The 17,339-nt window shown below is 41.9% G+C and overlaps 1 protein-coding gene across 3 annotated transcripts in view; it reads right to left on the bottom strand.

Annotated features, from left to right (window-relative positions):
- The window catches only part of HEXB (hexosaminidase subunit beta), a 19,700-nt gene extending 2,968 nt beyond the window's left edge, over positions 1-16,732 (bottom strand). Inside the window, exons 1-13 of one of the 3 annotated variants that reach the window (XM_074857024.1) lie at positions 16,381-16,732; positions 16,129-16,286; positions 13,615-13,680; positions 12,793-12,839; positions 12,480-12,590; positions 8,413-8,514; positions 6,661-6,790; positions 4,740-4,920; positions 3,618-3,704; positions 2,972-3,044; positions 2,152-2,326; positions 1,271-1,361; positions 951-1,055 (exon numbers count right to left, since the gene is read on the bottom strand). In XM_074857024.1, the coding sequence (XP_074713125.1) occupies positions 951-1,055; positions 1,271-1,361; positions 2,152-2,326; positions 2,972-3,044; positions 3,618-3,704; positions 4,740-4,920; positions 6,661-6,790; positions 8,413-8,514; positions 12,480-12,590; positions 12,793-12,839; positions 13,615-13,680; positions 16,129-16,286; positions 16,381-16,643 (1,589 nt within the window). In that variant the 5' untranslated portion in view covers positions 16,644-16,732. Of the gene's footprint in view, positions 1-950; positions 1,056-1,270; positions 1,362-2,151; positions 2,327-2,971; positions 3,045-3,617; positions 3,705-4,739; positions 4,921-6,660; positions 6,791-8,412; positions 8,515-12,327; positions 12,415-12,479; positions 12,591-12,792; positions 12,840-13,614; positions 13,681-15,775; positions 16,011-16,128; positions 16,287-16,380 lie in introns of those variants that run through there. The other 2 variants (XM_074857025.1, XM_074857026.1) reach the window with 2 other exon arrangements.
- Positions 16,733-17,339: the final 607 nt, after the last annotated feature.

Below are 17,339 nucleotides of genomic sequence, written 5' to 3' on the forward strand. Positions count from 1 at the left end.
TCACTACAAAAAGGACATTGAATTACTTGAGTGTGTCCAGAGAAGGGCAATGAAGCTGGTGAAGGGTCTGGAGCACATGTCATACAAGGAGTGGCTGAGGGAACTGGGGTTGTTTAGTCTGGAGAAGAGGAGGCTGAGGGGAGACCTCATCGCCCTCTACAACTGACTGAAAGGAGATTGCAGAGAGCTGGAGATGAGTCTCTTCAACCAAGTAATGAGCGATAAGACAAGAGGTAATGGCCTCAAGTTGCACCAGGGAAGGTTTAGACTAGATGTTAGGAAGCATTTCTTTCCAGAAGGGGTTGTTAGGCGTTGGAATGGGCTGCCCAGGGAGGTGGTGGCGTCCCCATCCCTGAAGGTGTTTAAGAGTCGGGTCAACATAGTGCTGAGGGATATGGTGGAGTTGGGATCTGTCAGTGTTAGGTTAACGGTTGGACTTGATGATCTTCAAGGTCCTTTCCAACCTAGATGAGTCTGTGATTCTGTAATACCTGAAAGAACAGCTTTCTCATGTTCACTTCTCATGCAAACAGCTCCATCTGTGTGCTGCATGTCTTTAATTATTTATAATAAATAATGAACAACAACTTTTTTTAAAAGTCTACTTTTTCTCCTGTTTGTGTACTCCTCACACATTATCTGAAATAAGTCAATCATGGTGTTGGTTTTTCCTTTAGAGGAAACAGAGACATAGAGGAGTTCTAGTATTTCACTGAAGAAAGTTAATGAGTTCTACAAATGCTAGTTGCAGAACTGTCTAGAACTCCTGTCTTAACGTATCTGTTCTTCCTCTTCTGAGGACACAAAAACACATGGGGTGACATTTACATAGTCAGATTAGACTGCTAGCTCTCCTCCCTTCATTTCCAGGCCAGTAGTTTAGGCCTGTACTTGAACTCCAGTGCTTATAAGGCATGAGAACCAAGCTTTACTATAGTTATTAATCTTACCGGAGCATGCGGCATCGATGATTAGTCAGTCTTTTATAGGCATCCTGCAAGTTGGTCACGTTTCTGCTGCTCCAGAGTCTTTCCCCTACAGCACTTGCTCGAGGCCTGTAAAGATATACTGAGCTTTAGAGTAGTTATGGTCTGTAACAATGAATGGATTAAAGTTTTTAATACCAGGTCTTATATATCCAGAAGCATCAATTTTTATAGCTACTCAGGTGCAGCACAGAGCACTGTTACCACTAACACACAGTCCTGATGGATTAATTAATGCTCCTTGTAGCTGGCTTTCTAAAATCTAGTAGTAAAGCAGTTCATACCATAATCTTGGTGTGAGGTTAGTTGCATCCACAAATTCCCCCCACAGGCAGGCTTCTCCACCTATTAAAAGCTTTTTCTGTTTTTCAGTTCCTGAATTCAAAGCAGAAAGTCAGAATTTCTATTTGCTCCGAAGATGGGCATATATCAACAATTTCATTTTCCAATACCGAGAGGATTGATGTTGTTTGTTTTATTATATAAAATATCTAATCTGAGCACTAACAATGTTTGGTAGTCTTGTTACTGAATGCGAGAACCACCAGGCCATTTGCCCAGTGAACCCATTTCCCTTCTCTATCAGAAAGGACATTCTGAAGACGTTCCTCAGCCTTCTGACATTCTTCAGAGATCTCAGTCCTGATTGAAACTGTTCATTCTATCACACACAGAACATTCCTTGAAAAGGCTATGAAGTCAGGTGTTTGCCCTAATCAGCTCTGAGAGCTACCTTGCACAAAATGAAAGCCCTGGGGAAAACATAAGATGTTTGTATCAGCTTTAGCCAGAGGGAAAGAACAAGCCTTCTGACAACAGTCTAACACCCTAGAAACTTGCTTACAAATTCAATGTCTACCAACAGACATCTCTGCCCCTAAATGGATGATTCATCTGTGCACCTAGTCCAGCATCCTGTCTCACACAACCACTGCCAGATGCTTGAGGAAGGTAACACTTTTTCTTGCAAGAAGTGGAAAGTTGCATTTTTTTTTTTTTGAGAATTTTCCAGAGTTCTAGCTGACATTGAGGTCCTTTGATTACAGCATATCTGATTATAGTAACTGCATGGACTACTCTATAAAGAGCCTTATTTTTCCTATTTACACCTTACTATGAACCAAAGACTTTCATGCACAGAACATGCGTATAAAAAGTAACAAACCAGGGAAGTTGAGCGGTTCAACACTGTAGTATTTCTTCCAGTCTTGCCCATAACTGATGTAGTCTAAGTACCAGGGAGCTGCCAGGATAGCAGTGAACCCAGCTCCAGTGACACTGCTCAGTTCATGAGCATAGTTGTTTTCCATCCACACTTGAACTACAGTGTCTGGCTTCAGCTAAAAGTGGGAAAAACAAAAAACTCTAAACATTAAAGACAATCCTAATTGCTGTTATCAGGAAAAAGGATGACGGATTTCAAAACAGGGAGTGTGGTATTTTGTTTAGAAGAGGAACATTTTGGAAGCTACCTTTTGTCTTTTTTTTTTTCCCTCCCCCCAGTCAAAAGCTGATTAACTCTTTTTTTAACAAAGCTCACCCTAGAGTGAAGCCTAGGTTATACGATAGACAGTTAATGCCCTAAGAGGGTTCCTACATGCACCAGTTATCTGACCAGCTCCAAAAACCTGACAACCTGGTGTCACTAAACCAGCCGCACTGTTATGTGAGGAGAAAAAAAAAAAAAAACCTGGAAATTCATAGAAACTTCCCTACCCTTTACTCTGATGCTCTAAAGTTTATTATATTACCTGTGTTCACCTTTAGAAAGCACTTCAATGCTAGTGTTCCTGTTCTACCTAGTTTACATGTTCAAAAAACGATAAATTCAAGGCAGGCCCCACACCAGGGGTGACTTGCTAAAGTCAGCAGACTTGTTTTAACTATCAAGAGACACAATCGTAACTACTTAATAGTCTACTTTGTAAGTCTCCCACAATATTGTGCTGTTATGCAAGATTATCTTATTTGTTTTCCCATCTCACCTGCGCTTTGTTATCAAACACTTCTTGCCAGACCATGTATTCTTTGTTATAGGAGAAAACAATGTCCAAAATCCTAGAATTTAGAAATAAGCTCGTGTCTGTGAACTTCAACGAGATCAGTACAGGCACACAAAGTAGCAACATTTTCTACCCTACGGCACACAGGCCTTTCTTAGCACTAGTATAGGGGACCAAGAAAAAACAGGTTTCTCTGCTTTTGGTCTTCAGTGCTCTGCTTTGAAGAGCATGTTCTCCCATGTATAAGGAAATGCACGTGCAGTAGCACAAACGGATGTGCAGAACTACCAGCAACTCATACAGATGTCTAAATCTATGTTGGTAAGAACAAGAGAAATAAATAGCTGCAAAAACCATAGGACTTTTCCACCCCACTCTGTGCGCTGACATTCCAGCAGATACCTAGTTTAAGATACCAAACACATTCAGAGTATATGTAGAACTAGCCTACATTGAATGTAAAATTCAATTCAATGTATTAAAATAAAAGAAAGTGGGTAGTCCCCAATACATGGCAATTTTTGAAAACACTATAGGCTCACCTAAATCAGCTTCAGTACCTGCACCTCAACACCACCCTCACATAGTGGCTGTGAAAAGCTGAGCAAGAATTAAAAAAATAACATACTTCTGAATATAGTAAGATTCCAGTTTAGCATAGTCAGTGCCAAATCCTTGCTTCTTCATAAACTCTTTCACTTCGGGGTTAGATTTCCTTAAAAACAACAAAATAATTAAAAAAAAATTGTTTTGTTTTAAACCAGATTTCCCAAACATTTCCACCTATGCACAGCACACTAGCTGATGCCTTATGCACACCATAGCCTGGAGTGCACAACAGAGCAGAAGCGGCAAGCTAACGTGATTTAGGTATTTTGAAACAGTTTCGTTTCAATTTGAAATAAAGCCAATAGTCCTACTTCTCTGGTAGAACTACTGGAGTCCCTGTTCTCCAACAATCTCTGGCAGGCTGCCTCAAGCTCCTAAGAGCTCTGGGGTTCCTGGCTTCTCTATGACTTTGTGGGAAAGTTGCCAGCAGGTCTGGAAATTGAGCAGCCATAGTACAAGGGGATCTGCAGGAATGAAATCAAGAATTTGGGAAAATACCCCAAAAGCAAACCAACAATTTTGTGATAAAGCATTTGTCAGAAATTTTCTTTCTTTTCAAAAAGAGTGTTCAGATTTGATGTTTCAAGAGAGCACACAAATACTAACTGGACCAGTCTGAATACTCATCCAATTAGATCTGCTCCAAACTCCGTATTTTTAGTTACTCCAGCAGACTCCAAAATATTCAAAATCCATAACCAATCGAAGAACTCCATTAATACATTACATACTTTTAATACAAGCACACAAAAGTCAGTACTGTAATACTTAATGTTAGCAGATTTTCTGGAAGGCAGAACTCAATGGAACGAACTGCTTTTCCTTTAACACAAAGCATTTAAAAGTTAATTATCTTACACAGTACTTTTCTACCATACTAGTTCTCCTTCCTGCCAGGTTACTTTTCATAAAGAAATCCTTCGGAGTACCTGAACATTTGTGAAACTACTAGTCAAAGCAAAATTCTGCACATCGCTTGCTTTCTGAGGATCACAAATGCTCTGCCTGTAAATAGTTACAGAAGTATGAGTAGAGATCCTTGGTTTGAGCAGTGAAACCTGACACAACTGAGTTCCATAATTGATGGATTTATGCAAGTATAAGAGGCACTAGATATTTATTGTTTGAACTGTCACCATACCAACAATCGAAGTTCACTTCATCTCCTCCCAAATGAATGTATGCATCTGGAAATACACTACTGATCTCTTTGAAGAATTTAGTCATGAAGTCATAAGTTGTATTCAAAATGGGATTCACAGGTCCAAATGACCCAGTTGGCTGTTCTCCACTGTAACAAGGGGTGAGAAGATCTTTTTGACCTAATAGAAACAATTAATAGAGGATATTCAGTTCCATGTTGGTATGTTAACTCTGCTAGCAGGAAGAGGCAGTTACCCATATTAAAAAGGTTAATATTCATGACTTAAGTGCTCATCTATTCTAAGTATAATCAAATAGAGACAGCATGAAATAAAACAACTTGCCCAAGGTTGAAGAACCTCTAACTGGAAATCAGGACTCTGACTTTTAGATTTGTGATTTAACATATGCTAATTTATGGAACACGTCACTATACCTGGAAAATAGCTTCTGGATGATTAACTGAATAAGAAATATTTAATGGATTTAGGAAGGAAGACAATTAAAAGGAAGCCAAATCTAATGAGTGCACTCCAGAAGCCTCTTTTCTCTTTTTATTACTCTGCTAACACCTAAGTAGGTGGGACGTATATGGCTCAGGGTAGATGTCCCACCTCAGTCTGCTAGGAATTTACCTCTACACAAGAAAGAAACCCTAGACAGACATCAAAGCTAAGCATTGTTTTTTGAGTCAAGGTATCTGAAGATGAGCCAGGATAACAAAATAGGAAAAAGTTATTATATGTAAGTTGGAGATTCCTAAGTCCAGTTTATTTGCAGCAGCACCTTCCTGGCTGTGAGTTTCCTACTCTGAGCATATTTCTCCCAAACAGGGCGTGGGGGGCAGATTGCTCCAACTACCCTCCTTGCATACCTTAAGACTTCTCTCTTAATATCTTTAATTTGAATGCAAACAAAGCATAGCTACCCAGGTTCACAGGCAAAGCCAGAACTGGCTCCTGTGCATCACATTTTAAAAAGCTATTTGGAACAATTAATTTTAGGCAAGGGAGCTGAACCTTGCTCTTAATATGAACACAGACCACCTCACATATCACCAGGCAAGCCACTGGCTTTCATTAGTGCTCCATAACAGCAAAGACCACATGAGATGAAGAATTCAGAAAGAGCGTTTAGCAAATTTAGTCTTTGCCTTGTTCCTTTCCTCCTCATTTTAAATTAGTGACAATTAGTGACAAAGAGTCTAAGGGCATCTTCCAACATTATGGCCACATCCCCACAGGATGAGCACAAGACTCACTCCATGTCTAAAGCTAAAGCGGTGAAGCACTAGAAAAATCTTTACCAGTTCCAGCTTGGCCAAAACCATCTTACATTAATTACAGTCAGTGCACCTTGAATTAATGCACAAGGTTCCCTAGTCCTTGAGTACAGGTAAACACCACCACTCTCAGGATTCAAGAATTCTCTATCAAGAGAATTACTACTCTGAAACCCAGAAGATAGAGAGCAAAGAAGCTGTGTTGTGAATCGAACTTTGCTGTGTATTGTACACTGGCAGATTACCACTTTACTAATAGACAGAAACATCAACCACTTTGAAAGAACCTTCCCAAAGCAGAAATCTCTAGAGACAGCAACTCACTATTTCTACCCACTGCCTTATTACTCTAAACTCAAAGAATACTACTGACTGGGGGGTAACAACATCAAGTTTAAGGCAGAGAGAGTATATCTGTGCCTTCACACACACATCCAGCACAGGAAGTGTCAGCTTTCTCTGTTCACTTTAGCACCTATAAAACATAAAGGTCATGACCATCACTGAGTCTGACCCTTGCTCACCTCTTATCAAGGGCCTTTCAAAGCACTTTAAAGGCAGCTTTTTAACAAGTTAATTTGCTTACTACACCCTATGTACCAAAATCTTTTAACCATTAATACTTTTTTGGACATACCTTTTCCCCAAGATTGCGTGTGTCCTGGGGTATCAAACTCTGGGATAACTCTAATGCCTCTTAACCGGGCATATTCAATCACCAGACGGACGTCAGTAGGAGTATAGATGTGGTTACAGGAGTATGCTCCCTGTAAAGTATTCACATTTAGAGACAGTTTACAAAAAATTATGCCAGCAGCTCACAAAATTGGCATTAAAGTGTTGTAATTTAGACTGGAGAGCAGTTTTACAAGTTGGCCTTTTCTGGTTTATCACAAGTGCAACTGCACTGACAGAACTTTTTGGTTGACTAGAGGCGAAAAAAAAAAAAAAACAACAAAACAAGAACAAAAAACCCACAAAAGTTAACCCCTTTTTCCACACTAAGACAAATCTCCTGAGGAGACTGTCCTTTCCTTCTTAGTTCACAGTTACTGAAAAAACCAGAAAAGCTAGTTTCTATTCCATCAGATTTTGGAAAGATATATTTTTCAGTTCTTCTGTACAGAGGCAAGTTAATTTTTCCTTCCACCTCTGCATCATTAGTTCTGAAACATAGGGCCTTTGTTACATGACATGCAAGACTAATGGAAAAATTTGGCCAAGTCAGAAATAATGGTGTCTTCTTGCAACACCTCTACTTGTCAGTTTTGATACAATGCCCAATTTAGCGTCAGAGTGTGTTTGTTTCATGACACTGAATTTGAGTGTTATTCCACTTGCACACAGCCAACAAATTTGACAAATGACCCAGACTGCTACAGTTTGGTGAAACAGATGCTTGCTAAAGAGCCAGACTACACAAGAAAAGCATTGTGACTCCTCATGATTAATAGCACCATAAGCTTCCATTTATCTGGAAATGGTTTCCACAGCTGAGTTACTCAAAAAAGATAATGGTAAACAAGAAGCCTTTCAAGAAGGAGGCTATTGAGACAAAAGCCATCTCTTTCTCTCCATCTGTCAGTGAGGAATAGGACAGAACTTCACAGCCACTATTAGAAAAAATAATGTGACTGTACCATCCCAACATCTACAATTTCTGAATTATAAAACTCATCATGGCATCTGCTCAAGCACTGCCTACATAATTTTCATGAGGGTCAAATTCTAGCATGCATTTTAAAACAGAATCACAAATCTTGTGCTTAGGCTCAGTCTACTTAATTATTCATGCTTGATTCGACTACTACTGTACCATGACAGAGCAAGAACCTCATGATGGCTTTCATTAACTAGCAAAATCTGTGGTGAATCAGGAAATAAAGAGATACATTGCAATGTATTTGTTTTAGAAAACAACCTCTTACAGGTATGTTGTGTTTTGTAAAGTTAACTAGATCTCAGACAGGGCAGAAGTACTACTGGAGTGGTTCCAAACTGAGAGCTGACAGGAAACTCTTACATTTGTTTTGAGTGGCAGGAAGTTAAACAAACCAGCCAACAGAAATCCAAGCAGTGTTTGCCACAACAGGTTATTTGCACAACATTACTGCCTGAAGGCCTGCAAACACTGAGGATCACTGTCACCAGCAAATTTGCATGGAAGAGTGAGGAAGGTCATTTACCAGGCATCCACCAAGGAAGGTCTAAATATGATCCACACAGACACTCAGGTAGGATCCTAAATGTGGACTTGCTGGTCCTCTGGTATTGTTTCACAATCAATCAAGGCATATGTATTCAACCATCGTTAGGCTCTGCATTTTATTTTCATGAAATATGCGCCAGATTTCTGCCCTCCCACCCTGCTCCAATGACGTTTACTCACCTTGTCACTTAACTCAGGGAAATAAATACTCTGGTAAGGGAATGACTGATCATCTACTATATGCCAGTGCAGAACATTGAACTTGTTAAAAGCCATGGCATCCTATAACAAATAAAGCAATAAAGTGTAGTTAAGCACTTCACTCTCACAGAAAACCTATGCAAAATGTGGTCTTGTCCCAGTATATGCTGCGTGCCTAAAGCAACAACAACAAAGAAAACCAAAGAAAAAGTGTACCATGTTTCACTGATCCTAGAAGCATAGACCAAAATGCACCAGCCTATTTATATAGCTGCTCCATTCCTCTGACATTTATTTGCACCACTCACGTCAACAAGCTATTGATCTGATCATGCTACACTGGCTGGTAGAAGGGGAACTGCTATTAACACTTATTAATTTCTTCCACTTCAGAACATATCCGGGTAATTCTCTATGCACCATCAGCTACTTCAGCTTACAGAAAAGCTTATACTTTTCTACTAAAATACTTTGGACACAAAAACTAAACAGCATGAGAGAGTTTCCTACTATTTAGTACATCCCTACTTCTATGGTTTATTTTGCATCCATTTGAAATGGATTCTGTGAAGTCACTAACATTTTTGCCACAAGATACTGTTCCCCTTATGTTTTCAGTACTTCCCTTTTTTTGAGCTTGATAATCAAGATAAATGTTAACACACTTATTTTAGAATTATGACAGTTACACACATACCCTGAGCTATGCAGTTTGTTAAGAGTCATAGAAGTGGTGTGTGCTGCGAGCAGACAGCGTAAGTATTCTCTACATCGTTTGTGACTGAGTAATTTCAACTCAGTTGCTTCCAATCCCTTGCCACAATACAATTATTTCCACCAAGCTGTGTTTAAAGAAGGGACAAAATCTCTTCAGGAACTCCCACCAAATACAGAGGAAGATTTATACCTTGTCCATTCCCAAAAATTCTCATCTATTTTATTAGGCAGAAGTTTTAATTACTGCATGTCTTCATGCATTTCTATCAAATACCATCTGTCCACATAAAAAATTACATCTCCTGACCTTTATCTCAGCCACTCCTTCCTCAAGGACAATGCCCTTCCTGGAAATACAGTACCACAGCTGAACATTAAACAAGAAATGTATTTGAACTGCTGCCTTAAGCATCTAATTACCACATATCAGTGAAGGGATTACTGCTGCTCTTTTTGAGGTTAGCCTGATTCAAGCAGGCACAGGTGGGAGGAAAAGCACACTTGTTCTTAAACCAGCAAAATGGCATAAAATGTAGCTCTGGGCAAGTATTACAGCCACAGATGTAATTTAAGGAAAGAAAACAGAATAGCAACAGTTACAGAAACACAAAAGTGGTCAGAAATGCAATTCTCAAAAGTCAAGTTACTCTTTGGACATTGTTGTCTTTTAGAAAAGCCAAAAAAATATTGATACAACTAACTACTTGAGTCTTTGAAGCACCCTCAGTTGCAAATAAAACACTACACAAACCCTAATCCTGAACAGGGACTGATCTCAAAGGTGAAGTGGGAAATTCCCATGGAGGGGCAAGTTCATGGAATCATAGAAGAGTTTGGGTTGGAAGGGACCTTAAAGATCATCTAGTCCAACCCCCCTGCCATGGGCAGGGACACCTTCCACTAGACCAGGTTGCTCAAAGCCCCGTCCAACCTGGCCTTGAACACTGCCAGGGAGGGGGCAGCCACAGCTTCTCTGGGCAACCTGTTCCAGTGTCTCACCACCCTCACAGGAAAGAATTTCTTCCTTATATCTAATCTGAATCTACCCTCTTTCAGTTTAAAACCGTTACTCCTCAACCTATCACTACACTCCCTGATAAAGAGTCCCTCCCCATCTTTCCTGTAGCCCCCTTTAAGTACTGGAAGGCTGCTATAAGGTCTCCCTGGAGCCTTCTCTTCTCCAGGCTGAACAACCCCAACCTTCTCAGCCTGTCTTCACAAGGGAGATGCTCCAACCCCCTGATCAACTTCATGACCTCCTCTGGACCCACTTGAGCACATCCATGTCCTTCTTATGTTGGGGTACTCCAGGTGGGGTCTCACAAGAGCATAGAAGAGGGAGAGAATCACCTCCCTTGACCTGCTGGTCACAATTCTTTTGATGCAGCCCAGGATTTAGTTGGCTTTCTGGGATTCAAGTGCACATTGCTGGGTCACATTGAGCTTCTCATCAGCCAACACCCCCAAGTCCTTCTCCACAGGGCTGCTCTCAATCCACTCATCATCCAGCCTGTATTTGTGCTTGGGATTACCCTGACTCATGTGCAGGACCTTACACTTGGCCTTGTTGAACTTCATGAGGTTTGCATGGGCCTACCTCTGGATGCCATCCCTTCCCTCCAGCATGTTGACCACACCACACAGCTTGATGTCATCAACAAACTTGCTGAGGGTGCACTCAATGCCACTGTCCATGTCACCAACAAAGATGTTAAACAGCGCTAGTACCAATACTGACCCCTCAGGAACACCACTGGTCTCCACTTGGACATCGAGCCGTTGACTACAACTCTTTTGAGTGTGACCATCCAGCCAATTCCTTATCCACCGAATGGTCCATCCATCAAATCCATGTCTCTCCAATTTAGAGACAAGGATGTTGTGCAGGACAGTGTCAAAAGCTTTGCACAATTCCAAGTAGATGACATCAGTTGCTACTTCCTTATCCGTCAATGCTGTAACACTGTCACAGAACACCACCCAATTTGTCAGGCACGATTTTCCCTTAGTGAAGCCATGTTGGCTGTCATCAATCATCTCCTTATTCCCCATGTGCCCTAGCACAGTTTCCAGGAGGGTCCACTCCATGATCTTGCCGGGCACAGAGGCGAGACTGACTGGCCTGTAGTTCCCTGGGCCTTCCTTTTTTTCCCATTTTAAAAGTGGGAGTTATGTTTCCTGTTTTCCAGTCAGCGGGAACTTCACCAGACTGCCACGACTTTTCAAATATGATGCATAGTGGCTTAGCCACTTCATCCACCAGTTCCCTCAGGACCCATGGATGCATCTCATCAGGTCCCATGGACTTGCGCACCTTCAGGTTCTTTACATGGTCTCGAACCTGATCAGAAGTCTCCTACAGTGGATGGTTCTTCATTCTTCCAGTCCCTGCCTTTGCCTTCTGGAACTTGGGCAGCATGGCAGGAGCATTTGTTCTGAGCACAGTTCAAGGATGATGTCGGAAATTAAGACTGGTTTTACCTGCACTCCTCCTGCCCATCTTAAGCCTGCTCTGCGAAGTTCTGCACCATGGAAGGGAAATTTCTAATATTATTTCATCTTGGAAAAGCACAACAGACACAAGACAGGAAACTGCATGTTACTCCACAAAAAGGCCCCTCTATTTCAACCCACCAAATAAGCACTGCTACATGGATTTCAACAGCAGAAAAGGGAAGTACAAAACAGAAAATCCCACAGCTTTGGCTGGTACGATTACACAAATTCACCACCTTCCCATCAAGGTGGGAGTATAGAATTCTCAATGTGCTTACTTAAGCTTTTCAGAGAAAGTTTTTTTTGTCTGTTTTTTTTTCTTTTCAAAGGGATGCAGTGAAAAATCAGTAGCTTCCAATGAACATTTCCGATTTCCCCCCTTGCTCTGTAGTATTTAATTACTGGCTTGCTCTTAGCAGTCTAAGAAAAGACTACCAAAGCCTGGTTATTAAAAAGACTGGAATTTTCCTGCAACCACTGGCACTGAAGCTAGGAATTGCAAGGTCCCCTGTGTGTCTCTTGGTGACAGTCAGACATCTCGAAAACATGCTTCCAAGAAATACATGAGTTGGTTTAGGGAACAGAAAATACAGAAAACCCAAGGTACCACAAATCCCAGCCTCCTAGTGATTCACTAATCACTGTCTGCCCACTCAATTCCTCTCTGGTACATGTTCTGACCTTCACTTAGCAAAGTTCATTCTGTCCTTTTAGAAGTCAGCCAGAGGAGACAGGTTCTCCTTTCACACCAGCTCCAGTTGCTACCTACTTCAGCGGGCACAACACAAGAACAAAAAGCCTTCATTATTAATGATACAAAACTGACCACTCACCAGGTTTGTAAGAATAGATTTCAATGGTAAATAATGCCTTGAAGTGTCTAGTAAGATTCCCCTATGAGCAAATCTCGGGAAGTCATCGATTTCAGATTCATTGACAAGAAACTATGAGAACAAGATTTAAAAATTAGAATTACCATTTTATATTAATTTCAAACAAGAAATACTTTTCAGTTAACAGCTTTCCAAGGATCATTTTCTGAAAAAGTACTTAATGAAACTAGTAGATATGCTGTTTCTAGAAGAGCACCTAATAAAGAACATTATTGTTATCAGGACTGTGGTTTTAGCTAACAGCTGTACTTACACTTCCATAGTCATCTTCATGAACCAACTGGCTGAAGGTTTCCAAGCCTGGGAAAAACAACAAAAAAAAAATTCAAGAAAGGTATCTGGAGGACAACCCAGTGCTTGTCCTTAAAGTTTTTGTTAAAAACAGGACCATAACTATTTACATAGCTTGAAAGAATGCTTTGTAGCCAAGTTTCTTTCTCTTTAGCAGAGTTTCCTTAATTGCTCAAGCACCACAGTTAAAGAAATTCTGAAGAGAGAACCATTCAAACTCTCCATTATACACAAATACTGAATATTAGCACTACACTTCAGCTGTACCAAATTAATCCTTGAATTATGGATGTTACTGAGAGCAAGGTAGGAATTTCTGGTGTCATGGATCTGTCATTCCTGTCATTTCTGGAACTGGTGAAGTTTCTAATTCAACATGAAAAATCTGCTAATTTAGACTAACGTTCCAGTAAGAACAGCAGACTGAAACTTCAGCATTATGGTCTTGTTGGTGATGTGTTCAGTACGTTCAGTTATTAGATGCAGTCACAGAATAATTTGTTCACACTGTAGATCAGAGAACTTTTCAGCACCTTGGATTGGTTGGCTTGGCTGATTACAACAAGAGTGCATTTATGGTGTGCCCCTGGCTCTGAGATGCTGAGCATCCGGACCGAGGGACTGACCAACACACATCTGGGTATCCTTCTGGCTTCGATGCCCAAGCTTACTTCCCATGAAGGACTGAATGAGGACAAGGCTCAGAGGTCAGCTGGTTCTTAGTCTGTCATGGAGTTTTTATAAGCCCAGAACATATTGCTTTATAGAAAAAGTATCAACTTACCTCTTAAAGCACCCCATACCTCATCTGCTTTCAGTATAGCCACAGGCTCAGTTACAGTTAAATGATCTAAAGAAAAAAAAAAGATTATTCCTCAAGAAATCATGGATTGACAGGACAATGCTAACAGGCATTAAAGGGATTCTTCAAGTGCCATGTCTCCCTTTGTTTTTTAAATTCCAACCAATGCTGTTTTTAACAGTGATACTGTGCAGCTATTGTTCATATACGTACTCCCAAAATAATGCAAGCTACTAGTCAGAAAATCAACAGTTGATCAGTAAGATGATAAAACAAATATGGTGCTTAATAATGGCAATGCTAAATATTGCATGTGGGCCAGAATTCCAGCCACGTTTAACCCAAACGGATTTAAAACACAGCGGATGATATTTTTGCATTTAAGACACAGGGTTGAATAACTAAGCCAGACCTAACTGCAAAAGTTTACTTCTCCTTTTACCTTCCTGTTACATAGATTATGCTTACATATTTTTCAGAATTACAGCCTGTCAAGTAATATTCTTAGGTGCATGCTATAAAGGTTTAATTACAAAGGAAAAAAAAAAAAAAATCAGACCCCACCATTTAATGAGCACATGTACGGGGGCAGTGAGATTAAGTAAGGTGAGTAGAATGAAGAATGGTATCCAAAGGTATCCATAACAATCCTCCCTTAAGTCTGAGTACTTACAAAATACTGGGGGGGGGGGGGGGGAGGGGAAAGGGGGAACTTGAAGTAGTTTTGCTTTCCATTTAAGATGATTCAGTAAATTTTAGTGAAGAAACAAATAAAGAAAGTACCTCAAGATTCCATTTTAACCTAAGCACTGACTCCATACACTGGAAGTTCTAGATAGAAAGATAACTGAGAAGACTACTGCAATCTCCATGGGTTTTTCTGTGGTAAACTGGAATTCAGTCAGGGATTTAGTTCCATGACAGCAGGCTTTTTTCTGAATATGTATCATATCTTAAATGAATGCAGAACAACAAGTTTTGGATGGCTATTTGGAACCTTTTACACAAGCCTACTGGGAGAAGGGCAGATAACTTGTACTTTGATTACATATCCAATACTTTTGCTACAGGATAGTCACTGACGCATCCATACAATCTCTATTAAGAAAACGAGCCAAACTGCTGAATCCAGCAAGTGACTAATAACTGCATATTTCAGCATTTGTTCCATGAACAAGCTATCCTAATAAAAAGCAGAAAATTAAAACCTTGCTGACGTCTGAAGAGCTCAGCTTACCACATGAGGAAAACTCTGTGTTATTTGTAACAGGAAACTCCTTTCCTACAGTAAAGGGAAAACTCCGTTCTGAAGAGTGGAACCTAAAAATCACATGGTCTGACAAGATGCCCTGACAGAAGAGAAGAACCAGCTTTGGTTAAAATCTGAAGTTCACAAGGCAGTTCAAAGTTCAGCTAGTAGTAAAGCAGTGTAATAACCTGACTGGCAGAGAAATTCTAAAGCTTTAGCAATTTTGCTGCTGTACCTTGTTCACATTGAAACATACAATAAACTTGCACACAAAAATTGCACTACTTGGCTAAACGTACCAGAACAATTGAGTAAACTTAAAATCAGTACATTCTATCACAAGTCAGGTAGAATTAATCCTGCTGCAGATGTATGATTTAAGATTAAAAAGATCTTTTTCTAAGGATTTGTACCATGGATACCAAACAACTGCCTTGTCTACTACAGAAGATTATCTCAAGACAGAACTAGATGAATTGAGTATGTTGAATTCTCTGCTAACCTGCCCAGACAAAACCCAATCTATCAACTCATCCTTATTTCTGTTAAGAAACTTCTGTGGTAATTAGGACTTGATTTTAGGGTACTTCTCCACTCTAGACTTCAGTCATAGAACTAAAGCAGCATAGCAGAAAAAATCCAACATAACCATCATGTTTTTAAGTCCTCGCTTGTATCTACTGATAGAAAGAAAGTGGATTATAATACTGCAAGAAGTTCAATGAACACTTTCTGATGCTCCTGGAAAAACAGAGAAACCAAGTACATAGCCAATGTAGATAGTTTCAATTGAAATGTAGCTGTCTCTAAGGGGAGCAGACGAATAAGCAAAGCCAGCCTTAACTCAACACCCTGTACTGAAAGGATGATCTCTTGACTACGTGTAGATCTCACCATACATAACCGGGCACAGCATAATAGCTCCGATTCCTAATGACTGTTACTAGAAAGGGCAGCAGCAGGTAAATGAGTTAAATATTATTTGAACTGCAGAAATCACAGGTTACGCTTCTAAGCGGCTTATGATTCACTGCGGGCTGGTATTTCCCACAGCATCAAGAGCACGAATTATCTTCTGGGTGCCATGGCCGTGAAATGTTCTCAAGCACCTCAGCATGATTTTCAGTTCCTTAAAAAAAAAAAAAACCTGCTGACTTTTACACTGGATTGGAAGACGAGCGCTAAGGATGCCGTGTAAGCCGAGGAAGGAGAGAGGAAGGGGGTGACCGGCTGCGCGCGGTACTCACAGGCCTCGCTGGAGGCGAGGTGCGGGTAGCTGTGACAGCCGGGATCCCGGGACTCGATCACCACCTGCAGCTGCGACAACTCGGGCTCCGTCCGGGCGCCGAGCGGCCTGCGGCCCCGCTTCCGCCGGCCAGACTGCCCGAACATGTACTCGTAGTACCTGCCGGGGAAGCAGAGACGCCGGCGGGGCCCTGAGGTCACCGCTCCCACCACCGGGCCGCCGCCCGCAGCACCCCCCACCCCCGCCCCCTCACCTGCGGAAGGCGTCCTGCAGCAGACCGCAGGCCGGCCCCGCCGAGGAGCCGGCGCCGTGCACCAGCTGGAAGCGACCCGGGGCCAGCTGCAGCTGGCGGCGGGACGTGCGGATCCACTGCGGCAGTGGCCACAGCGAGTCCTCGGGGACGGCGGAGGCCGGCTCCGGCACGGGCTGAGTCCGCGGGGCGCCGCGGCGAAGGCTGGTGCTCGTCAGCACGGCGGGCAGGACGAAGAACCCCACCAGCAGCCCGACCAGCCCCATGGCGCCGCGGCGACTCCCTCAGCCCGCGGGCAGCCGCTCGAAGAGCAGCCCGGCTCCGCCTCCGCCATCACGGGGTTGGCAGGGCGGGCCTGCGGAGCGCGCCTCGGCGCCCGGCCGCCCGCCGGCGGCCCCGCCTTCCTGCCTCCCCGGCGGCCCCTCGGCTAAGGGGGTAGGGGAGCGGCCGCTTTTCCGGGAGGTTTCGTCCGACTGGTTGTGAAACCGCTCGAGAATGACGGGGGAGCGTTGCTGGGTCGGAAACTCTGAGTGATTTCATTTCTGTAACGCATCTCTTGTACTCCTGTAAAACAATTTCAGTCTCAGCAGAAATTACTTTTTAACAGACTTTCTGCAGACTGCGTTATAAACTATATTGTGAATAATAAGGAGTCTCAGTTGCAGTGAGGTATTTCAAGCTTTAACCAAAAAACCTAGGTGTTTTGACAGCTCCCAGTACAAATTTTGTAAAGTTGTTGTGAGGTGTTCAGAAGGCAAATCCAGCGTTTGAAAGCTGGAAGTCACAGTGGAGAGGTATTCAGGATTTAAGCCACCTCTAATTGAATGGTTAATGCAAACACTGAAGTGTCAGGGCTGTTGCTTCAGCTGATGCACCGGTTAAACCCATAGCAATGAGGAAGCTGACACGTGCATGCTGTTATTGCAGTGTAACTGGGGAGCCAGTCAGCCATCGCTCCATCC

The sequence above is a fragment of the Strix uralensis genome, chromosome Z, assembly GCF_047716275.1.
Source record: "Strix uralensis isolate ZFMK-TIS-50842 chromosome Z, bStrUra1, whole genome shotgun sequence".
In the NCBI taxonomy this organism is placed as follows: Eukaryota; Metazoa; Chordata; class Aves; order Strigiformes; family Strigidae; genus Strix; species Strix uralensis.